Below are 26,480 nucleotides of genomic sequence, written 5' to 3' on the forward strand. Positions count from 1 at the left end.
GATGAGTGGCAATCCCAACAAGCCTAGCTTGTGGGTAGGATGCATATTGGGGTATACTTGGTCAAGTCCTAGAATTGACAGTAGGGGGAGATACACACAAGTGACAAGGATCACATGTGGCATACTTTGACAATAGGGGAGATATAATTTATCATTTTGATAAGGATGCAGAGTTCCTTCAACCCCAAGGGCTCCCCGACTACATTCCCCCCCCCCCCCCCCAAATTAATTGAAGTAAAAAGAGAAGGGGAAAGAGCATATTTCAGTGTTCATGATTAGCCATGATCCCTTCCTGGAAGGGATACTTTCTCCACAACTCCAAGCTACTTCCAGAAGAACAAGATCTTCCCTTTTGACAAAGGCTTGGTGAGAATGTCAACAACCTGCTCGTCAGTTGAAGCCTCACTACTTCAATTTCATAACAATCATTGTTGGAGATCCACTGTTCCGTCTGTGCTAGAGCCTCATTGCTCTCTTTGTATCAGAGCCTCAAAACTCCATCAAAAGTCACATTGCCCACAATATGATCAGCCATTATTGGATAGAGTGCACTGGAAGTCTGCTACCTGCTCATCCTGGAAATCAAAGCAGGACCCATACTGAAGCAACACCTCAATGTGTTCTTTCTATTCACGGCACTCCTCGTTCATTTTCCATTCGCATATTTATTTTTTCATAGTACTGTCTCAATCCATGTCAATACCAACTTTGTAGCATCTAATATACATGTCCAGGCTCTATCTAACTCAGGGCACATGCTACAAAGCAAGGATCCATGTAGCTGCTTACTCATCATGAGACCCATTAGATCTATATTTGAATAGGAATCTCTCAAATGCTTCAATGTAATCCATCATGCTAAGTCTCTAACAACATACTTCCCTTAATAAGGAAGTCATCATCTCTCTATTACACTTCTAATCTCAAAACGTGGATCACCTTAGGCTCTGAGGTCAACTCCCTCTACTACTGAAGAGATAATATGATCCTATCATAAGTAAATTATTAGTATATAAAACCAACTATCAAAAATACCTTCAACCTTGAAGAGAGGTTGGTATCTGCATTAGATGTCATAAATCCAAGTACACCAAGCCTATAGGACTTGTTTCAATCTAAAAACATGAGTCTCTTACTCATGCACCTCAAAACCCCAAGGCATCTCTAGGTATGCTTCTTCCCTATATACATCATAGAGGAAGCCAATTTCACTTACATCTGATAACAGTACGTTTGGCAACAGGTGCTAGGATCTTATCACAGTCTTCTCCCTCTCAGAGCATGTTCCTTATCACTATTGAACTTAATATCACAGAAGCATCTGACACTACTACATCTTGTCATCTAGAATGGTCCTTGCATGAAGGACTACTCCCTTTGAATAGGAAGCCTCTTCAGTCATAATCATTAGCCTGGAATACTGCAATCCTTCCTTCAAGATCTAAGCTCTTGTCCATTTCAAGCACCACTCTAATCATGGGATGTTTTTGCATCCTCCTCAAACTCAGTATCGAGGACTAGGTCATTACATTAATTTGATGTACCTGTAGACCCTAGAACAAGAGAAAGAGAAATAATAGCAAAATAAATAAACATAATGAAAGTGTACCTGATGATAAGGTAGGATTGTCTTTCTTCTCTAAATATGAGAGTGGCTTCTTCATTTTCCTGCACTATCTTCCTCTTGGGGCTAACTCTTCCTGCATTGATCTACATCTTGATGCCCCTCAAGATGAATCTGCTTTCCTTGATCACATTCTTAATCAAGTATTCAGGCAAAGAAGCATTTAATTAGCCAAACATTCAGGCAGGAAGAATAAACATAAACCAAATTAAACAAGAACAATGTCATAAAGAAATAACATAAGTCTTGAAAGTACTTATCTTTAATGAGGATTGTAGGAAGCTATCAACTCCCTCTTGATCCTGCCTCCATGATTCACCATTGTCCATCAACCATATGTCAATGTAATCTTCAAAAGAAATGTATCCTCTTGAGCACCACCTGTATTCTCATTTCTAAATCCTTGATCTCCTTCATCAATGGCCAAACTCAACTATCAATGTATACAATGACCACTGAATCTGCATCATACCCTCTACTAGGGCTTCTCTAAATCTGTCATGGGATTTTCACTGATCATATCATATCATGATGTTTCACACTGCTGATAAATATAGGGCATAGGAATTAGGTGATTTATCTTTAATGATAACTGCTTGTGAATACCTTTTACTTCTTTAGATTATGTTCTTCTTGACTTAGATTATTATAGTTTTCTTCTTCTTCAAATAGTTACCAAACCATAAACAATAATGAGACAAGAGACACAAGATGTAGGCGATTAGACAGGGCCAAAACCTCTCCAACTTGAGAGGAAAACCCAAATGAAGTTGATTCTCTTCTTATAGAAACTTCAACTGACGAATACCAAGATGAATACCCTTGACATATCAAGCTCTCGAAGACCAAGTCACAAGACTTCTTTGATTCATTTCTTCTTCCTTGAATCAACGATGATCAAACTGCTTGCTTCCTCTTCTATCTCGACTATCCTTCATATTTCGGCTTCTTGGTTTAGAACTGCAACTTTTAGCCTCTTTAGAAACCCTAGTTGCAGTACGTGTGAGAGATTTGTCCCTTAATTCCCTTCGCTTTAGTTGGATATGCCTTCTGCAATTCGGCTGGAGAACCAACTTGATTTTCTCCCTTGATCTGACCTTCTAGTCTTATTGTGATCTCTCGGCTCCTTCTACAGTAGATAGCACCACTTCTTCTTACACATGTGAAGTATATTAACCCAAAAACACTTCAAAATCAACTCGGTTATGATCCTCCTTCGTTCGCTTCGAGATTAGCCTCTTCTCTTGTGATCTTCAGACTTCTTATCTATCCTTTTATGCTTGATCAAATGGTGTCTCAATGGAGGTTGAGTCCTCACCATATATAGAGGATTTTCCATAAAAAATAAGCCGAATTCACCTTGTGACTAGGCCGACATGCTTGTCTAGAAGGATCTTCATCTCTTTTGAAGGCCGACATGAGAGAGTGCTTGTGACAAGATCTTGTAGGGTTTGTGACACAAATAAATTTTCTTTTTACAATGTATAACATGCCCAAAATGGGTCTTCATTTCTTGACATTGACTCACTAGACTTTATGACTTGATGACCAAACCTAATAGCTCATAATGGGAGCTTCAACTAAAATAAAATTCCTTGAGCATGAAACCCATGACTCAAGCATTAAAAAAATAATTTTATTTTTCTTCTTTTCATCAATTGCATAAAATCATGATTACACATGTCATTATGAAAACCGAACCTAGTTACATATTTCAACACACACTAGGGTTCCGATGCCATAGAACTCGGGCCTTAAAGCCACTCCAAGGGTTTTCTCCAAACCATAGCATTCATTTAAGTCTCCCACATCTCCATCTCTTTTACTATACTTCATCAATAAATCCGTCATAAGAGTTTGCATTGGGGTGATCTCAATGAATTTTCTTTAGCCCAACTCTAATACCATGTTAGTTTTTAGGGCTCTACTGTTCTCTCTTGTAGATAATTGCAATTTTAAACTTTTTCAACATTTTCACATTACATTAACCCCGTAACATCAAATCATCATTAGCAATTATGTAGAGAGAACAATAACATAAACAATGTAGTGGGACAGTAAGGAAAAATAGAAGAAAATTATACACAATACAGACACCAGGATTTAGGTCAGAGATCAAGGGAAAACCCCATTGTTCTTTGCTATGATAGTTGCATTTCACCATTAATACATTAAGTTCACCTCATATCATCATTACATTATTCAGATCTACATCATTATACATCATCATATGCAATTACATATAAAGAAATAACATCACCATCATCATCAATGCAACGAAACATAAAAAGAATAGTAGAAGAAAGCATGCACACACATAGAAACACCAGGATTGGTCCGAGACCAGGGCAAAACCCACTATGGGGAAAACCCTAGCAAATCTTCTTATTCTTAGATCGTCATCAAATGATGCAACAAAGGAGAGTACAATGATCCATCACTTTATCTATGCATAAAAACAATAATAATATCTATGAAACAGATCTAATCATGCTAGGAATTTGAATCCTCATACTGATAGTTGTAATGTGCTGTCACAAACTAATGTCAAATATTATAAACTGCTGTCACTATGTCAAACACTACTGAATACTGCTGTCACTGTCGATGAACCCAATACATATCTTTGCAAGGAAACTAACAAATCAAATCTACAGATCTGTATAATAGTAGAGAGGAACCCAGATCTACCTGATCACTGAAGTTGACTGAAGCCAAGATGTTAAACCATAGATCTGAACTCGGGTTGCTCTCATCCAAATTGTTTGTGTGCGACTGAAACTTCAGGGTCTCTCTCATGAATACAGTATAGGAGCGACTGTGATTGCAAAGTCCCTCCCAAGAGGTCTCTATTCATGCAACCCAAAGTCGCTCCCTTGCCGAGCTGTGCAAGCGACCAACAAGCCAAATTTGCACCCTTTTTGAGTTGTGCTATCGACAAAGCTGACAGGGTCACTCCTAGGGCTACCTGGTGTGAGCGACCGAGGACCAAAACCTTCCAATCTTCCTCTGAACCCAGAGTCGCTCCCATAATATTTTGCGCCAGTGTCCAAGGGTCTATAGTCACTCTCATAGGCTTGTGTGCCAGTGACCAGGGACCAAAATGATTTGTTCTATGCCAGTGACCGAGATCCAGAAGACCCTAACCAAGAGCGAACCTTTCACCTATGATTTCGGACCCTTGAGCGAACTCCTTTTGTCGAACCTGTGCGAACCAAGACAAAAGAGAAGAGAAGATGTGTCTAAATGATCTTGAGGTCTCTTCTATTTATAGGATTTCCTGAAGGGTCACTTGGGGTTAAGATTGGCCCAAGAAGTTACTCATGTGGTTAGGGCCGACCCATTCCATAATACATGTGTGAATAAAATAATTCATAACTCAACTTCTGCTTAACCAAATTGGGTGATCTTTAGGTCGATTTTGGTCCTCTCAAAAAGAGGAATCTAATGCAATCATTATCTTGGTCATTTGAGCTGTCCAAGGTGGAATTTTACCGCAGTTGCAAAAATTAACACTCCCTCTCAACTAGGGATAATTCCACCTGCCAATATTTGTCCATCGAACAATATGCCATTTTGGAATCTTTGAGTGTCATCACGAATCATCACGAATCATCTTTGTCATGTAGTCGTCGTGCCATGTCCATATCAAGTGTCCCATCATCATAAATCATCATTGTACATCTCGATCTATCCTTTTCTTATTCATATTTATCTCTTGATTGTTCCTGCTTGTATGTTGATCATTCTCAGATCTAGAAGAAGAAGAATTTGTTACCGGAGGGGAGCTAATGCTACCACCATCTATCACCCCTCTATCCATCAGGATGCTATCTGGAATCTCTACGAGCGGGCTGCTACCTGGAATATCATCATCAATTGTCATCGGAGAGCATATCATTAAGGAGCACGTCTCAACCTGGAACCACATCGGGGAGCAATAGTTTCCACCCATACCGAGAAATAGGATAAGTCATCACACACGGGAGTACTTCCTCGACCCTGAAATTTCATCGGGGAGCCTACCCTCAACCTGGAATCATATCGGTTTATCTCAACCCATCCTATTTCCTACTGATCTTCCCATCGATGACCTAGAATAGTCATGTGGTAGAACACCTGCATCATAATCGACTTGGGTTGTACACCCCAAGTACACACTCAACTCGTTGGCCAAAACGAGGAGTGGTATTTCCATCATGTTGGCTTGCTTGAGGGTATGATGTCAACTAGGGTATACTCTGAAAAGACCAAGAGGGGAGAAGCATTCTCTGACTCTATAAAGATAGGGGAGCAACATTCTTCTACCCTCGGTAACAAATAGGGTAACTGTTGATTTTTGGTAGCATCGGATGTGCTCTAAGTCTCAAATTTTGCAGGGAGGCTTAGAGACATGCATTCTCCAATACCTAGAAATCGTTTTGGGAAATTCCACCTAGAAACAATTTTATTAAAATAATTAATTACTTTTAATGGGACCCTAAGTCTAAACTTAGGAAATTAAAATAATTAATGGGTATTAATCTAAACTGTGAGTGAAACTTCTAGAAGAAGGCAAAGATCAAGTCAATATGATCTTAGCCATTGATTAGAATCTAATCTGGGCCATTGATTGATCAATGAGAGGATTACAAGAGGAGACTTGATGGGCACTTGGAGAACAAACTAGAGGCAGAGTTACCTGAGTAAGATCGATTTTCTCATTGGTTGAAGTTCAGCAACAGCAAATCGAATCAGAGGGAGAGTTGCAGGTGATAAAGGGAGAGAGGGCATCATCATCCTTTAAGAGTGCAATATAGCAAGACGCAAAGTAGGAACAAGTTGACACAAAAAGAGGTAGCGCAGAGGCAGGTTAATGCAGGGACTGCATGGGCAGCTAGACGTTGGGCCAATGTGGGAAAATTGACACAGAGGGACACAGAAGGATTCAAAGGAAAGAGGGGGGTAGTTCACCTAGATCCGAAATTTGTCAGTAAGCGTCTGTAAATTTTCTCACTCCTGTTTTGCTGGTTGTAATTTGTACATGAGATTTTGCTGAAGAATAATAAAGAAACCCTCATCTGCTGCACCAGTTTTCCCACATTGGGTTTTTCCAGGGACAATTGTCCAAAAATAACTGTCATTGTGATTGTATTTGTGCCAGTATTTTTCCTTGCATTTACTTTCTGCAATATTTTAATTGTGAAGGCTGCAGTAGAATATATTTCGATATTTGTCGTAAGAACACTATGAATAACTTATTTCTGAGATAATAAGTAGAAGAAATAATATTAATCACTGCAGTAAGATTTCTATTTAGAAATTTTCACATGGTATTAGAGCTAAGGTAAAGCAGAAGAAAGAAGCCAGAAAACCCAACGTTGAAGGAAGAAAGGAATTCAAAATTCTTGCAGGGGCAGTAATTCGAATTTCCAAGGGGTTTGTGCAGTTCAAGCCAAGAGGATTAGATTTCGTGGTAAAACTCTCTCTGAGTGAGTAGATAGAGGGTTAAGTCTTCCTGATTGAAATCTATCAGCGACAGAAGGAGCAATGCAACAAAAGATTCAGTGAGAGGGGTTGTCTCAGGTGGGATGCATTTTTTTCCTACAACAGTTGCTCGGGCAAGATAGCGTCAGAAATTGGCACAAGATGGATACTCAGAGTGTCTCAGAGTTGTCTACCAGATTAGAATAAGAATTCGCATGCCTAAAAAATTCAGCATCAGTAGATGTTTTGTACATTGATAGCGGGGCTTCATCTCATATGATGTGGATACGAGAACGTTTCTCGAGCTATCAAGAAGAACAAATGGACTTCCAAATTACTATGGGAAACAGAATGAAATGTACTCCAGTAGGGAGAGGCACCATAGCATTTCAGACGGAAGCAAGGATCAACATCCGAGCCACTAATGTTTTGCATGTGCCAGGATTAGGAATGAACTTGATTTCAGTGTCCCAGCTACAGGACAAGGGATACGACATATACTTCATTGGAAAGAAAGTATACGTCAAGCATCCAAGCTGGAAGAAGAAAAGGAAAATTGGGATTCGAAGGAACAAATTGTATAGGTTGTAGCTCAAGTCACCGATGGCACTAATAGGTAGCAACTATAATGGTGAGAAGGAATAAAATGAATAATGGCACAAGCGAATGGGACACTTACACCATGGAGCACTGAGGATACTCAAAGAGACTGTTATAGGAGTACCAACTCTTAGTAGTGAGCATGATGACTTATGCGAGGATGTGTGCTAGGGAAGTATGCTAAAACAACTTTTTCTAGAAGTAACAATAGAGCTGAATGTGTATTGGGATTGATACACTCAGATATTTGTGGTCCAATGTCCACAAGAGCTCTTAATGGTGGCCAATACTTCATCATTTTTATTGATAATCACTCTAGAAAAACCTGGATCTATTCCTTAAAGACCAAGGATGAGGTCTTTGATCAGTTTAGAGAGTTTAAGGCTCTCATTGAAAATATGACAGGGAAAAAGATAAAGGTATTGCGTTCAGATAATGGTGGAGAATATACGGACAGAAACTTCACAAATTTTTTTGCAGAGGAGGGCATTAAAATAGAGTGGACAACTCCATATAATCCGGAACAGAATGGAGCAGCCAAAGCTATGTTGTATGATCAGGATATACCTAAGTATTTATGGGCAGAAACTTGCAACACAGCGGTGTATATCCAGAATAGAACTCCTCATAGAGCATTGGGGAAGAAAACACCCAAAGGGGTCTTCACAAGGAAGAAGCCGGAAGTCAGTCATCTCAGGATATTCGGAAGCATGGCATACTGTCACATTCTAGATGAGAAGCATGGTAAACTGGATCAGGCTGCAGAAAAGGGGTATCTCGTAGGATACAACGAGACCTCAAAAGCATACAGAATCTACATTCCTAGCAGCAGGAAGATTGTAGTGAGACAGGATGCAAAGTTCATGGAGGATAGAGCTTTCAGGAAATCTCGTGAGATGCCAACAAAAGATCAGTTAGGAGATGTTCCACTAGTCCATGAACATAAGGGGCAGCAAGGAGGACAAGCATGAGGATAGACACCTGGATCGAGTACAGTGACCAGTACAAGTATCTCCTTAGAAGGAGGAAATGAAGATAGTTCTCAAGAGAAGGAACAATAGGATCAGGAGGAGGAGTTGGTCGAGCCCCCTACCACCAGTGGTAGAACTAGTAGAGAAGTACAGCAAACACTGAGGGACACAGAGGAGTTTTTTGGAGCTCCTAGACCGAGAAAAGGTAGCGTAGACAACCTGACAGAACATGCATTGGTAGCTCAGGTTGAAGAACCCTCTAGCTTTCAGGAAGTTGTTCAACACCAAGTATGGGTGTATGCCATGGTAGAAGAGTACACCTTTATCATGATGAATGATGTTTGGGAAGTAGTACCTAGACTAGAAGAGAGATCAGTTGTAGGATCAAGATGGATCTACAAGATCAAGTACGCTGCAGATGGCAGTATAGAGAAGTACAAGGTTAGGTTCATGGCAAAGGGTTGGCTCAGAAAGAAGGAATTGACTATGAACAGACCTTCGCTCCAGTTTCCCATTACACCTCTATCAAATTTGTTATATCCCTAGCAGCTCAAATGGGATGGAAGATTCACCAGATGGATGTTAAGACAACATTCTTGAACGGGGTGATAGAAGAGGAGGTGTATGTAGAACAACCCAAAGGCTTTGAAACTCATGTGAAGAAAACTCATGTTTGCAGATTAAAGAAAGCTCGTATGGGCTCAAGAAGGCATCCAGAGCATGGTATGGTCGGATTGATAGTTACTTGCAATAGTTGGGATTTGTCAAAAGTGATGTTGATCCCAATCTCTACTATTTGATGGTAGAGAATGAGCCATTTATTATGGTATTATATGTGGATGATTTGTTTTTAACAGGATCATCCAGGCTCATACATGATTGTAAGAAGAATCTTGAAGTTGAATTCATCATGAAGGATATGGGGTTGATGCATTATTTTCTGGGATTGGAAGTTTGGCAAAAGAATGGGGAGATCTTCCTTGGGCAAGGGAGATATGCTATAGAGATTCTGAAGAGATTCATAATGCAAGATTGTCAATCCATGGCTACTCCCAATATCTCCAATTGGAAGAAAATAGATGCATCAGGAGACAAGGAAGTGGACCCCACCTTGTACAGATAGCTCATTGGGTTGCTTATGTATCTAGCCAACACTAGGCCAGACATTTGCTTTGCTGTCAACACTCTTAGTCAGTTCATGGTAGAACCAAAAAGGGTGCATTGGGTAGCAGCTAGACACATTCTTAGATATGTGCATGGAATAGTCAAGTATGGGTTGAAATAATCTCGAGGGGAGAACATCAGATTGAATGGGTTCACAGATGTAGATTGGGCAGGCAGTTCAGTAGACCAAAAAAGTACCTCGAGGTACTGCTTCATTGTTGGATCAAGGATGATATCCTAGTGCAACAGGAAGCAGAATTCGGTAGCTCTGAGCTCAGCAGAAGCAGAATATATGGTAGCCAACACAACTACATGCGAAGCTATATGGCTTAGAAAACTGCTTGTGATCTTGTTCAAAAAAAGGATGTAAGCGACCAGGGTGTACTGTGATAATTAGAGTTGTATCAAACTCTCTGACAATCCAGTATTTCATGATCGGTCAAAACACAATGATATCATATGTCACTTCATCAAAGACTGTGTTGAGCGTGGGGTTGTACAACTGCAGTATGTCCCCACAGGAGATCAGGTAGCAAACATACTCACAAAGGCTCCAGGAAGAGCTAAGTTCATTCAATTCAGAGAGCAAATAGGTATGGTAGAGAATCTATTTTAGTAGCATAAACATGTGACTTCTCATTTATAGTGATAGAGGGAGTTGTGGTATGGATGCAGTGTTGATAAGTGGCAGGGTCAGCAGTAGTACAGATGCAGCATTTGCACAATAGTTGGTGGACAGGATGTCAAACATCAACTAGCAGAGAGGGAGATGTTATGGAACAGGGTGATGCTTCAGCAGGTTGCATTACTAGAGCACATTCCTCGCTAAGAGGGAATGTTGATTTCTGGTAGCATCGGATGTGCTCTAAGTCTCAAATTTTGTAGGGAGGCTTAGACACATGCATTCTCCAATACCCAACAATCGTTTGCGAAACTCCACCTAGAAACAGTTTTATTAAAATAATTAATTATTTTTAATGGGACCCTAAGTCTAAACTTAGGAAATTAAAATAATTAATGGGTATTAATCTAAACTGTGGGTGAAACTTCTAGAAGGGACATGAAAGTCCTCCCCTCCCAGATGTTGCTTGCCCTCAAGCAACCTCAAAGTTGGGTGCTCCAATATGTGCTCACTCTCCCAGGTGGCATCCTCATCCGGCAAGTTCTTCTAGCGCAACAAGAACTCCCTGATGGTCCTGCTCCTCAGTTTCCTCTCCCTGCTCTCCAAAATGGTCTACGGTTCCAACACCAAGTGGCCCTCATCATCTAGTGGGGGTAGATCAGCTGTTGCTGTCACCTGTTGTCCCAACACCCTCTTAAGGCATGAGACATGAAAAACGTTGTGGATCATACTCCCCTCAGGTAGCTCTAGCTCATAAGCCACCTCCCCAACTCATCTAATCACCTGGTAGGGCACATAGAAGCATGGTTGTAGCTTCTTGGACCCGTTCTGCTTCAACTTGGACTGCCTATAACACTACAGCCGGAGGTACACCAAGTCCCCCTCCTTGAAGTGTCTCTCTATCCTGTGCCAGTCTGCGTAAAATTTCTTCTGATTTTGGGTTGTCACCAAATTATCCTTGAGAGCCTTGAGGATATCTTGGCTCTCTTGGACCTAGTCTTTGGCCTTTGGGGCCCAACTGTCTCCAAAAACAATATCATCAAAAGACAATGCATCATATCCATAAAGAGCATGGAAAGGAGTCATACTGATGGACATGTGGTGTGTGGTGTTGTAGCAATACTTGCCCAGATGCAACCACCGAATCCAAGACCTCTGCTGATCGGTCATGTAGTTCCTCAGGTACCCTTCTAGCCACTAATTAACTCTCTCCGTTTGGCCATCTGTCTAAGGGTGATAGCTAGTGCTAGGAGTGAGCTCCATCCCGACCAGTCTGAAGAGTTCATGCCAAAAGCCTCCCATGAATTTGTTATCCCTGTCACTCACTATGTTCTTGGGGAGCCCATGTAATCTGAAAATCTCCCAGAAGAATAGTTATGCAACCTGTGCAACCGTGTATGTGGTGGGGATGGCGAAAAAGTGGGCAAATTTGGTCAACATGTTGACCACTACATAGATGCAACCCTTCCCCTGCACTGTGGGGAGCCCTGTGATGAAATCCATAGAAATACTTTCCCATTTTCCCTCAGGAATGGGAAGTGGCTATAGCAATCCTGTGGGGTGGGTCAGTTCCCCCTTGTTCCTCTTACAAGCCTCACACTCCCGTACATGTTGCACCACGTCCCCCTTGAGGCCCTTCGATGTGAATCTCTCTCGGACAACAATATAAGTCTTCCGGAACCCCTGGTGCCTGGATAGTGGTGAATCTTGTGCTACCTAAAGTACCCTATCCCTCAACTGTGAGTTGGGCACTAAGTGAATGCGTCCCTTGTAATAGATGACCTCATCCATCACACGCTAACGCTCATCTGCATGGGTACCCTCCAATACCTCGCATGCCCTCTCTTCTTTGGAGTACTCCACCAACAACTGAGCCTTCCGATCATGGCAGATGCTCATGAGAGATAACCCAACTGGTCTTCGAGATAGAGAATCGGCCACCACATTGTGCTTTCCCTGCACATACTCTATATCGAAGTCATAGGCCTGCACCTTACTGACCCACCTGTGTTGCCTGTCATTGAGGCCCTACTACCCCATGAAATGTCAAATACTGTTGTGATCAGTCTTCACTCGAAACCGGTTGCCCACCAAGTACTAATGGAACATGGCCAATGCATGCATAATGGCCAGCATCTCCTTGTAATATATGGAATATGACAACTCATGCAGTAGGAGCTTTTGACTCTTGAAAGTAATGGGATGCCCCTCCTGTGACAATACTGCTCCAACTCCTATCCTAGATGCATCACACTCCACCGTGAATGGCTGGAATAAATCGGGAAGTGCCTAAACAAGGCAACTGCTCATCACCTCCTTGAGGCGATCGAAGGCAACCTGTGCTCCATCAGTCCATGCGAAGGCCCCCTTCTTGGTCAAGCTAGTCAAGGGTGCTGCTAGCTATGAGAACCCCTTGACAAACTTTCTGTAGTAGGTGAAAATGCCCAAGAAGCCCCTTAGCGTAGTCACATCTCGGGGTACTGGCCAATCCCGGATGGCCCAAATATTCTCCTCATGGACCTTCACCCCATCAGCACCAATGATATGCCCTAGGTAGAGCATCTCTGTCAACCCAAACTCGCACTTGGAGAGCTTGGCATAAAACTGCTGCTCCTCGAGAATGCACAATACCTCCTCCAAGTGTTGGAGGTGCTCCTCCCATGTCTGACTGTAAATCAGAATGTCATTGAAGAAAATTAGCACGAACCTCCTCAACTATCCCTGGAAGACACGGTTCATGCATGAATGGAAGGTGGCCGAAGCATTGGTCAGCCCAAATGGCATGACCAGGAACTCAAAGTGCCCATAGTGGCACTGAAAAGTTGTCTTAGGGATATCTTGATCCCTCACCGTGATCTGGTGGTACCCAAAATGTAGATCAATCTTAGAGAAGTACTTGGCTCCTCTAAGCTCATCCATCAGCTCATCTATGTGGGGAATGGGGTACCTGTTCTTTAGTGTCTTTCAGTTGAGGGCCCGATAGTCAATGCACATCTGAAGGGTTCCATCCTTCTTCTTCACTAGCACCACTGAAGAAGTGAAAGGACTGGAACTTGGCCTGATATGGCCCAATGCTAGCCACTCTAGGATGGCCTTCTCTATCTCATCCTTATAGGCTTTGGGATGCCTAAAAGGGGTGGTGATCTCTGCCTGCACACCAGGCTCCAACTCAATAGTGTGCTCAAACTCTATGTTTGGTGGTTGCCCTGGTGGAATGTCCCCAAACACTACTACGTACCTGTCCAGCAAAGCTTGTATGTCTGCCGGTGGTGGTTGAGCCTGTCCTCCAGCCTCTGAGATCCTCAGCTCAACTGCCCATGCAATGTCCCCATGTCGTAAATCTGCCTCCATCCTGTGGGCTGAAACTGTCTGAGGTGGATAAGACTACATGCCTCTCAAGACTACCAGTTTGCCATCCAGCCCAATGAACTCCATCTCTGGCTTCCTCCAATCTGTCGTGACTCACCCAAGGGAATACAACCACTGGACACCCATCACCATGTTGGTGTCTGACACATCGACCACAAAGAAATGGTCCGTCATCGAGTAGTTCCCCATAACTACTGTCAAGGAAGGCACATATCTAGTGCACTATATGGTACGGTCACCTGGTACTAGGACTAAGAAGCCCTCGAACTCAACTATGGTGAGGCCCCTCCTTTAGACCAACTAGGCATCTATGAAATTGTGGGTAGCCCCACTGTCAACTAGCACTAACACCCTCTGCCCCTGTACAGTGCCTCTGATCCTCAGTGTCAAAAATTTGGGAATCCCGCATAAGGAAGCAAGAACTCCCCCTGCTGGGGCAAGGGATGCCCCACCCTGTGGAGGTGGTGGTGGTGGCCCTCTGTCTATCGGACTCTCGCCATCTACCCCACTGCAATCCTGCTCCACCTTGTCCTCTTGGTCACTGTCACAAAAAACCTCAATGTAGTGTGCTCCAAGTAGTTCACCGATGGCCTGGTACCCAAGGCTCTCTGCATGTGAAGCACAACTTCCCCCGCAGGAGGTCCTTCCGTGTCTCCTCATCTAACTGTCCCCTCCCCTGTGTGGTCCTCTGAGGTGGAGGTCTAATCTCATGCCCCTTTTGTGGGAAAGGGGTCCATGTAGGAAATGGTACTCTAGTCTTGGTGATGGCCCCCTGTAGATCTTTGGCACACAAGACTGCTTCCTGCAGTGTGGAGGGTTTGCGTGGCTTCACCAATCTACACAGGGGCTCAAGCAAGCCCTCAATGAAGCTATACACCCTCCTTGCCTCAGATAGATTTGGGACCATCATTGACACTCGCAGAAAATCTGAGAAGTACTGCTCCCAGTTGCCTGTTTGGCACAATTGGGTCAACTCTCTGAAATGAGCCTTTGAATCCCTCTGATCAAATCGCTCCACCACCCTCCTGGTGTGGTCCTCATAAGAAACTACGTGGGCATGTCCTAGGGTGGTTAAGCCATGAAACCACCAATCATGGGCTTCCCCCTCCATGTGCAGTGTGGCCATCTTAATGGCTTCCTACTCTATCATCCGGTTGAGTTGGAAGTAGGTGTCCATCTTCTCAACCCAAGCCCTGGTCGTGCACTTGGCAGTGCCATCGAAAGTAGGGAAATACATCCTCCCTATGGTCCTCTGCAGCTCGTAGTTCTAGGTTCCTTGTCCTCCATACCCCTTGTTCTTCTCACTCTGCTTGAGCTTGCAGTAATCTCTGAAGGAGAGGGCTTCTTTAAAGTCTTCATCCATATACTGCCACTCTTTGAAGTAATCTCCCATCTGAGGGGGGTCTTCCTCCCTTGCAGGCTCGATTTGTGCTATTGGCACGAAGGAAGGTAGTGTAGCATGAGTTGGCACACTGGCTGAAGGTCACTGCGCTACTGGTGAGGGATGATTGAATGGCTGAGAGGCCCCAGAAGTTTCTCCAAGCAGAAAGCCTCTAGGCGTGGTCCTCTCTCGGTTATGCGACTTGATCTCTTCCAGCATGTCTTTTTGACCCTTGGCCAAGTCACTCAGGGTCCTCAGAAGGCTATCGAAATCCATCTCTTCCATGCTCTTGGGTTTTTCCACTTCCTCCTCATCTGCTCCTGCTTTCTCCCTATCCTCCATATCTAGAGTAATCTCTAACTCCCTTTCTCTGCTCCTATACCTCGGTCTTCGGTAGGTGATGTTCTACTGGTCCCCTTCTCTCATAGGAGACAATCTCCACAGCTGAGCCAAGAACTAGGCTCTGATACCACTGTAATGATCCTAAATAGGAATACAAGTGATATTAAACAAATAAATTGTGCAGCAATTTATAAAAACGAAATTCACATTTAAGCATTCACAAAAAGCTGCAAATATGGAACTGCTGAGCCATTTTATTAACTTTCTGAAGGCCAAATACAATAGATGATGAAATGGTGCACCTGGGCTTGTCTCAATGGACAAGCAGGACCAAACCCAGGTGGGAAAATGGCTGAGTTGAAGGCTGCCCAGCTGCTGCACCAATCTGCACTATGCTGCCCAAAAAACTACTTCTCTACTAAAGTTCGAATGGCTGGAAAGTGCACTTATACTGCCCAGAAAATTGTATGCTTTTAACCCTAGACTCCTTGGCCTAAACCCAGAAAAACCCAGAAGGGATTTTAGCTGGTTTGGACCTCTGATTTTCGACCCCCTTGGAGCCTCACCTCAGCTGTAGCTGCAAAACTCGGCCTACTGGAAATTGCCTGTAAATCCTCCTGAAAACTCCTCCAAAGTGCTGAGTTCACCCTTGCTATCCAACCCCTGACTTCCAAGATGAGATCTTGGCCAAAATCACATGCTCCCAAGCTCCACGAAAATTTGCTAAGTGGCCTCTACGCTGTTCCTCAGCCCAACAATTCGAACTGCTGGAATGCTGGCTGTAAAACCCAACAAGATTTTTGTTCTAGTGTCGCTACCTCATCTCCCTAAGTCCCCAACAAGCAATATGATCTCTCCTGGTCTCAATCTCCCTCTGCGTTTTTCCTGGCTGCCTAGAAATACACACTCCTTGCTCTGTGCTCACTACTAATGCTATGTCATTGCCCCAACACTCTTAAAAACCCTTGTAGAACATCCTCCCTAGGGCTTGCACGGATGGTCTCCTGAAGTAGAGGTTGAATCTCCCGCTTGAGAGACTCATGGCTAAACAACCAGTTGACTCAGCAAAATAACAGAGTGAACAGTTGAGTAGTTCTTTGCAAATGTCAAAGATGATCCAAAATGAGAGTTGATCTCTCCTTATAACTCCTTGGGCCTCCTTAGACTCATGTGCCCCTCCATCCACCCATTCAACCTTCCCTCCAAGCATATCAAATAAGTGTGGAAAAAGTCTGCAAAAAATCGAGATTAAATCCTAAAATTGCGATTTTTTCAACAAAACGATTTAATCCTCTGATTTTTTGCAGACTTTTTCAGAAACAAAAAATCGTGATTTATTCATTATATGCCCGATTTTATCAGGAGTCGACCCAAAAATTCAGTTGTCCTCCCAGGCCGTGGATAAAGAGGCCAAAAAGGCCGAAAATAATTTCTTCTATTTTTTCTCCCATTCAGTGTGACAACTTCAGACACCTACTGATGTGGAAGCTATCTCATTGGACAATATTGATACCACCATTGCATAGAGGGTCAAGACTAAGAGGCTGATCATGGACTCGATCCCGGATTGGTTAGGTGTGGATCTAGAGGAGGTAGCAGTTGTAGGGGAGGGAGAGCCAGAGGTAGAGGAGGAGGAGCAACATCAGGGTCAAGAGGTAGAGCTGGTTGAGGATGATGAGGAGGAGGTGACACCTTCTAGGATGGGCAGCAACAACATAGGACAGAGGCCACCTCTTCCATTGGCTTCTAGAGGACGGCTGACTCCATTTGTATTTCCAGGGGCTAGGTCTTCTTCCTCTAGAGGAAAAGGCAAAGCCATTCCCTATTCCCGTAAAAGGGGAAGAGGATCTTAGTGACTGATTACTTTATGACTTTTAGATTACTCATGATATACATTTATTATATTTTTTGTTGATATTTTGACTCTTGAGAGTTGAGACTCAGACAAGACTCAAGATTCAGGAGTTGATTCATTATTTTGATATGTGATGTAGCACTAGACTTCACGTACATATTATATATTAGCTTTCTTTACATGTTTATGTGTAAATGTATTTATTTGATGTTGTGGATACTTTAGATGTTAAAAAGAATAAAAAAAATGAATATATTTGTGTTTTTTAATTTTGTTGAATTTAAAAAAAACTCCCAACTTTAACGAGTTTTTCAACTTTTGGACCCTTGCCGATTTAATCCCGACTTTGACTTTTTCCACATTGCAAATAGCTAATTCTAACTCCCATGTGGGGGGCCCCCACATTCCACTAGCAGCTAAATAAAGCCGATTTGGCCCCTAAGTCCCTAAGTCGAAAGTGTGGAGTCCTCTTCCTTAGTAAAAAATGTACAAAATTGTGTAGCAACACCTTGTCACTAATGTGTTTATGAAGAGACATGACATACCATCAACAACAAATTCAACTCATCAGAGTTTAGAAGCCAAATCATGACCATTATCAAAGTCATCATTATCATAGTATTAATACTTTCAACTAGGAGATAGGTGGAGCTCATATCAAATCATGACTTCATCATGCCCACTAGTTGTAATTAGTCATGCAATATCAATCTGAACTTTATCAAGTCATTCTCATAATCATAATACAAGTCATCCTATCACTAGGTGCAAATGCATACACCAAGGATGAGTCATGCAGGTTCCATTTTCATGTTGAATCACAACTATCATTATTTCAACCATTGTGCTAAGAATAAGGAGGCCAATCTCCAAATACCCACATAAGTCATCATGCCCACATAGCATCGATATCATGGCAAATCAACAATCGTCAAATCAGATCACTAGACCTCAGGTCAAGTCCAAATTTTCTATCGTAGAGAGATCTATAATCAAAGCATTTCTCAATCATCAATTCAAGGTTATTGTCAAGCATCATGACAAAACACTGTTCATATATATCAGTAAGCCAAATCATGCCAACCTCATGTAGCACAAACATGGTGACATATCTATAAGTATGTCCCGGTCACCTGCAAACACAAGTTCAATCTGCATGTTCATGTTATGGAAAACATTAAACCTTTTCTTGCTAGAAAATCTTGCTATTATCTACAATACATTTGTGGTCTTGATATCTTCCAGGTGACTATCTCATTTCATGCACAATACTTCATTATATGATCAACAATTTAACTCAATAACTTCAGAAATCAGTTAATAGTGGCAGAATATGTTAGGAACATCATGATTCAGAGTTCAAACAGCTTCAGAAAGCTTCAAATGATGGTCAACAACATTCAAACCTTTGGTCGCTCTCTTCAGGTTGACATGGGAGTGACTTTAGCTACCTGGATGTTGTCTAGGCCTTAGCATGCGAGCGTCTAGGATGATATCTCCTAGATCTGTGACTGTGATCGGAGAAGAAACCCTAATTTCTGTATGGGATTCAGATCTAAGACTCTGCTACAGATCAATACTATCAGATATACATAAAGCATACTTCAACAGCACATAATGAAAATAGTAATAAGGTTAAGAATATTGAGAAGAGATTCTCCCTCTGACTGGGGATCTGCATCATTCATCTTCATTGATGTAAGAAACCTGTCTCTACTAGTGTCATGCAACATTAGATCTGTTAGATGCTTAGAACCAAAGCAACAGATAGATCTCAAAGATTATGAGCATAATAGAGCTTTCTATCAAGTCACTACATCAAGTTACTACATCCAATTTAACCATATGTGAGCAAGACAAGCTAGTAAGAGATCTAGAATATCAATCTTACACTTATACCTCTCACATGCACTTCATGAACAATGAGATCATATTAGGTCATTCAATAAAGATTTATCAAAACAACAAGTTTCAATCACTCTTTCCATGTGCTTTCATCATGCTTATCGCAAGCATTACAAGCAGACTCATGAATAGGAGTCAATGAACTATCCTTCTATATGAAATCCATCATGCCAAGTATCACTTTCTAGAGCCAAGGTGCTAGCCTTCTTTATAGGATCAAGATATCCAACAAATAGATCATAGATGTTAGCAAAACATCAAGTGTATCAATGTATCAACATTAGATAGCCTCATAGAATTCAAGAAGGTCAAAATGTTCAACACTAAGTGCATAATTTCATTATAGGAGACATATATCCAAGTCACTTTCATATGCATGTATGAGTAATTAAAGAAAGAGGCATTCTCATCATACCTTAGGGCTTACCAAGCCAATAGTTGGAACACAACATATCATGCATACCTTGAGGTATTCAAATACCTGAGCACCTACTCATTTGGCATAGGCCAGTTGAAGCACTTTATCATCTTTTCATTAAGTACCTCTTTGTCTCTTTCTAGATCTGCATCTCCAAATGATCCTCAAGAAGGATCTACACATCACATCTCATCAAGGAGGTTAGAAACATCCATATACATATGCAAGAAGTACAAGTAGTAACATAATCATTAGATCCATAAGTCTAACAAGTAAGAAGCATCATAAGTCAAGAAATACTTGTCTTCAATGAGAGGTGATCCTCTCCCTCTTGAACCAATCTTCAAGAGCCATCATTGTCCATGGTCCATATATCAATGTTGTCTTCAAGTATCCAACCAGATCTGCTAGGGATTATCCCATCTAGGGTTTCATCAAATCTCCCACAAGTGCTTGACCATCTTCTCATTGACCATACTATACTTCATATAGTCCATCAAACCCTAATCATCAAAATGCCTAGGGTTTTCTTCAAACCCTATAATTCTTTTAGGTCTCCACCATCCTCTTCTTGTTTCCATCAATGGTGTCATCATCAGGGTGATCTCCATGGATTTTCCTTAGCCCAACTCCAATTCCATGTTAATTTTTCTTAAGGTGACATTGTTCTTTGCTATGATAGTTGCATTTCACCATAAATACATTAAGTTCACCACATATCATCATTACATTATTAAGATCTACATCATTATACATCAACGTATGCAATTACATAGAAAGAAACAACATCACCATCATCATCAATGCAGCAGAACATAAAAGGAACAGTAGAAGAAAGCATGCACACACATAGAGACACCAGGATTGGTCCGAGACCAAGGAAAAACCCACTATGGGGAAAACCCTTGCAAATCTTCTTCTTCTTAGATCATCATCAAATGATGCAGCAAAAGAGAGTACAATGATCCATCACTTTATCTATGCAGCAAAACAATAATGATATCTATGAAACAGATCTAATCATGCTAGGAATATGAATCCTCATTCTCATGGCTCTAATGTGTTGTCACAAACTGATGTCAATTGTTGTATACTGTTGTCACTTGCCAAACACTGCCGAATATTGTTCTCACTGTCAATGAGCCCAATACATATGTTTGCAGTGGAAACTAACAAATTAGATCTATAGATCTGTATAACAATAGAGATGAACCCAAATCTTCTTGATCACTAAAGTCGATTGAAGCCAAGATGTCAAACCCTAGATATGAACTCGGGTCGCTTTCATCCAAACTATCTGTGTGCGACTGAAACTTTAGGGTCGCTCTCATGAATACAATATGCAAGCGACTGTGACTGCAGAGTCGCTCCCAAGAGGTCTCTATGCGTGCTACTCTGGCACTGAACTACAAAGACCCAAAGTCGCTCCCTTGCCAAGCTTTGCAAGCGACCAAAAAACCAAAGTCGCACCCTTTCTGAGTTGTGCTAGCGACCGAGATGACAATTTCACTCCTAGGCTGCCTAGTGCGAGCGACCGGGGACCGGAGCCTTCCATTTTGCCTCTGAACCTAGAGTCACTCCCATAAGCCTCTATGCCAGCGTCCAAGTGTCTATAGTCTCTCTCATAGGCTTGTGTGCTAGCGACCAGGGATCAGAATGCCCTGTTCTGTACCAGTGACCGAGATCCAGAAGACCCTAACCTAAAGCAAACCTTTAGCCTATGATTTCGGACCCTTGAGCGAGCTCCTTCTGTCGACCCTGTTCGAACCAAGACAAAAGGAAGAGAAGATGTGTCCAAATGATATTGAGGTCTCTTCTATTTATAGGATTTCTTGAGGGGTCACTTGGGGTTAATACTGACCCAAGAAGTTACTCATGTGGTTAGGGCCGACCCATTCCATAATACATGTGTGAATAAAATAATTCATAACTCAACATCTGCTTAACCAAATTGGGTGTTATTTAGGTCAATTTTGGTCCTCTCGAAAATAAGAATCTAATGAAATCATATCTTGGTCATTTGAGATGTCTAAGGTGGAATTTTACCGAAGTTGCAAAAATTAACACTTTTCTTTAGCCCAACTCTAATACCATGTTAATGTTTAGGGCTATATTGTTCTCTCTTGTAGATATTGCAATTTTAAACTTTTTCAACATTTTCACATTACATTCACCCCGTAACATCAGATCATCATTAGCAATTATGTAGAGAGAACAATAACATCAACAATGCAATAAGACAATAACAAACAATAGAAGAAAATCATACACAATAGAGACACCAAGATTTAGGTCAAAAATCAAGGCAAAACCCCATAAGGGGGAAAAACCAACCAGATTCTTCTTCTTAGATATTCATTAAATGCTTAATTCAGATACAATGTACAATTATAACGAGACATAATTCCTTCTGCAACAAATACATTAGACATTCTAGAGCCAACCTATTGAAATTTCTAAGTCTGACATGTTAGAAATCCCTACTGCATTATCTGGTTTAATTCCTCCTACTTGTTTATTCCATTAACAATTTATTTACAAGTATAAACACTGAAATAAACACAAATGCAGCCTTAACTCATATACAGATCAACAACTGAAATAACTGAGACAAACGCACAAGGGACATCGTTATTTTTGGACAATCATCCCTGGAAAAAACCAATGCGGGAAAACTGATACAATAGATATCAGGGTTTTATTATTATGCAGTTTCTGAATATAACTAGGGTGCCAGAAATGGCTCACCCAATAGAGAATGCCCTCGACAGTAGTACCTCTCCTCATAGACAGATATTTCGGCCGATCAATCACCGGATGAACGATCCCATAACAACTATGGCAACTTCCACTTCTCTACATCACTCTGCAGGGGCTGCATCACCCTTCTCGGCTCACCAACACTCAGTCTGCCCCATGAAAATTCTTCTGACACTGCCTCTTGGCCCTGCATCAGCTCTGCTAGCCTCTGTGCAGCTACTGAAGCCTTTGCGTCAGCTCTCAGACCCTCTGTGTCACCCACACTGGCCTCTTCAGCTCTATGTAGCTCCTTGTTGCCTCTGCGTAGCACTCAGATGCCTCTGCGTCAGCCTCTCTAGGCCTACGCTGTCTCTTTGGCAGTATCTCTGCCTCTCTGCTATGTATTCTTTACCTCGTGCTCACTGCCCCTCACTGCAACAGATCACTGGTTCGATTCTCTCAGCAAAACCCCGTTCCAGAAAATCGAACTGATTGATCAATTTGGTGTGTCTCCAACTGACCCTCAAGCCTCCTCTTATACTTTTTCTGTTGAGTCTTCAATGGTCGAGATTAAGTCCCTAGCAATGGCTAAGATTAGATTTGGCTTGATCCATGTCATTTAGAACATTATCACCCAATTTTATATTAATACCTATTAATATTTTAATTTTCCTAAGTTTAGACTTAGGCACCCCATTAAAATATTAATTATTTTAATATCTATCCAACCGGGTTGAATTTCCTCAAACCATTTATGGGTCTTGGAGATCTTATGTGCCTTAGCCTCTCCACTAGTTTTCATGGCTAGAGCACATCTGATGCTACCACAAATCAACACAACCCTAAATCATACAAGGGTCTCATGGGAGCCATAGAGATAGATGCAAGGTACAAAGATAAATATGCGAGCCATAGGAATATAATCGAATCCATAGAGAAGTATGTGAGCCACATAGAGAATTATGCAAGCCACCGGAATAGATGAATACAAACCACAAAGAATTATGTGAACCACAAAGAAGATGAATATGAAGCACAAAGAATTGTGTGAGCCACAGAGATAAGGAGTGAGCCACAAAGAAATGTGATCTACAAAGAATGTGAGCCATAGATACAATGCGAGCTACAAGTATAAAGTTTGAGCCCTATAAATAAGTGTGAGCCACAGATACAATGCGAGTCGAAGATAGATAATGTGTGCCACAGGAAATAATGTGATCTAGTGAGATTCAATGCGAGCCACTGAGATAGTTGTTGTCCAAATGCCTCAGGTAGCGCGAACTCAATCTTCACTGAAAAATTCAAAATTAAGATGAGAGTGTTGTTTTGAACAATTGACAAGTCTCCTATTCATATGATATTGAGGTGTAATGATTAGCCCTTTCCACGACATTCCTCAATCAAGTTGACTTGATCTTTTCATTATTTAGCCCACAATCTATTAATAATAATTTTTTTGTCCATAGGTCTTGGATAGACAGTGATCGGGTGCTCTGTTAAGGCACTCATTGATGTGAAGTTATCGGTTCAATTCCCTGACTTGATCTAGGTAATATATTGGACATGTTGAAGATGTAGTCCTACTAAGCTTACAAAAAAAAATCTTTTAAATATATTTACCAAATTTCTTTGATGATGGTTTGTCCAAGTGACTTTGTCCTACATTAAATAATAATAGGAGTGCCCCAAACACCTTAATACAAATATTTTCCTTTTTCCAATTTGAATTCGTCTTTGGGGGAAAGTTTGATTTTCCTTGGGGTAGATGGGTTCCTATGGGGAAATTCGTCCCATAACTGCCCCAATTTTCAAAATGAATATCTAGGAAGAAAAAGAATTGATTTGTGTTTTTCCCCCTTGTGGGGGTTTTCCCTGGTCTTTGACCAAAAATATCTGTCTCATTGTGCTTGGCTATCTTCTATTGTGCATTATTGTTTACTATTCTATCTTTAATTGCTTAACTATTTTGGGGTGAATGAAATTGAATGCTACATTTTTTAATTAATTATAACAACATAGAACTTGAGAAAAAATAACATTGGTGAGAGTTCGTAAAGAGCAGGGGACACTCACTATGATGATAGTGGGCCATTGTCCCATTGTTATCACTTAGTCTAGTTTTTTGTCCTATAGACTTTCCTTCCTTAGGGCTTTCTATATTGTGTGGTAATAGGGTGTTTACCTAGGAGTTTAATTTGTTAAAAGGGAATTTCACATTTTGGTCATCCTCTTGGGTTGCTTGAATTATGAACTTTCACTTTTTCCTTGATGTAATTTTGTGAGTGTGTATAGGATAGATTGAATCAATAAATAGAAAACACTTATACCCGCAATAACCCTATACAATAAAATACAATGTGTGACAATTTTTGCTTCAACCTTGCAATGTTGGCACTAGCTCCTTGAGGGCTTATTCTAAGCTTTCTCATAGCCATGCATGAGACTTGAGATTGGACTTGGAGACACTATCTATTTTGATTTTCTAATTATGTTATGAGACTATGAGTTATGTAGTTAAACTTGGTACTATTTGTGAATTATATCATGGAATCACCTTTTAGTTAACCATTTTTCATAAAAATATCATGGGTCAAATGTTGTATTATTATATGTTATGAGATGATCTTATGAATTTATGCAATATGATGTGATTTTATAAATTACATGGATTGGAAATGTTATTAGCATATTTTTTGTGCATAAAATTTACCATATTTTGAGTTTCTTTCTTTTCTTATTTGCCAAGGCTTTGTTGAGTCTTTCTAGAGTTGCTGAATCTTGTCAAGTCCTAAGCCAGCTGAGTCTTTTCTGAGTACAAGTTTGACAACTTTGGATATTCCTGTTTTTGGATAGAATTTTTATGCACCATTGTAACACTTGTATCGGAATAATTTGTAACTAAAATTGTTTATGAAATGTTTCTAAATATCCAACATGAATCTAATTGTAGGAATAGCATGTCTGAGTTTCATCCTTACATTGTAAAGTAAGTCCTCAGTAGGAGTAGAAGGAGAAAGGTACTATAAATTCTTTTTCTTTCGAATAAAGGATTCCTACTAAATATTGACAAGACAATATGTACAACGTCATCTTTTATAAAATAAAATAAGAGGGTCATAAACTAGCTGCCACAAGCACTCGTTAAGTTCATTATTGGATGGCTCATTACCAAAATGCCCACAAGATTACAGCCGGGTAGAAATAATCTTATTAAAAAAATATAAGTCTAGGAAATATAGTTATAAACATAAGGCCACATGCCCAAGCATAAACACGAAGAAATAATGCAAGACTAAGTAGGAGGCTGGTATTCGGTGGTGACATGTTGTGAGCATTGAGGGTCGTCTAGCCCAACCTAAAGCTGCTGGCTTGACCTCCACAACATTCAGTTCCTAGCGATCAATGCCGGGTTTGATACTATAAGGCTATAAAGTACACAATGAAGTGAAACAACTGTTTATTATTTTTACATACGTTGTATCCAGATAAATTTGCATCTTCTATAGCATTTTGTTAGAAGCTATTACAAGGAATAGTTATCGTTTAAAAGGGCCAGCGACGAAAATAAAGTAATATATTTGTTTTTTATTTATATCCATTTGGCATGTAGTTTTGAATCTTGATAGTAGCTATTAGTATTTTATCAATATTGTTTCCAATATTTTCATAGTTTTTTACGTTAAAATAACCATTATGTGGTCGAGTTGGCTCAATTTGTGGGTTAAGATGAAAGTGAGTTGTTATCGAGAATCATTACGCTTCCCATGCTGATGAAAAAGTACAATCTCAATGGATATATTGCAGGTTGTAGGATAGATGTTGGGGTTTTAATCTATGAGCCCCCAAGAGATGGCCCTACTATATGGGAGATAGGTGTACCAGATCGCACTGCTGGAGAATTTTTTATTGCAGATCCTAAGCCTTGCTACATCAACAAATTATATCTCAATCATCCTGAAAGGTCCTTCCCTCTCTTGTTCATTTGAACTCTCCAACATAATGCAATGATAACATATATCTCAAA

At 41.0% G+C, this 26,480-nt stretch overlaps 1 protein-coding gene across 1 annotated transcript in view; it reads left to right on the top strand.

Moving 5' to 3' along the window:
* The window catches only part of LOC149224285 (uncharacterized), a 657,847-nt gene that overhangs the window by 542,151 nt on the left and 89,216 nt on the right, over positions 1-26,480 (top strand). Inside the window, exon 11 of the mRNA XM_089388141.1 lies at positions 26,261-26,417. Coding sequence (XP_089244267.1) covers positions 26,261-26,417 — 157 coding nt within the window. The remainder of the gene's footprint in view (positions 1-26,260; positions 26,418-26,480) is intronic.

The sequence above is a fragment of the Pinus tabuliformis genome, chromosome Q, assembly GCF_031772625.1.
Source record: "Pinus tabuliformis cultivar Carrire ecotype Pingquan chromosome Q, CPIR1, whole genome shotgun sequence".
NCBI classification, from domain to species: Eukaryota; Viridiplantae; Streptophyta; class Pinopsida; order Pinales; family Pinaceae; genus Pinus; species Pinus tabuliformis.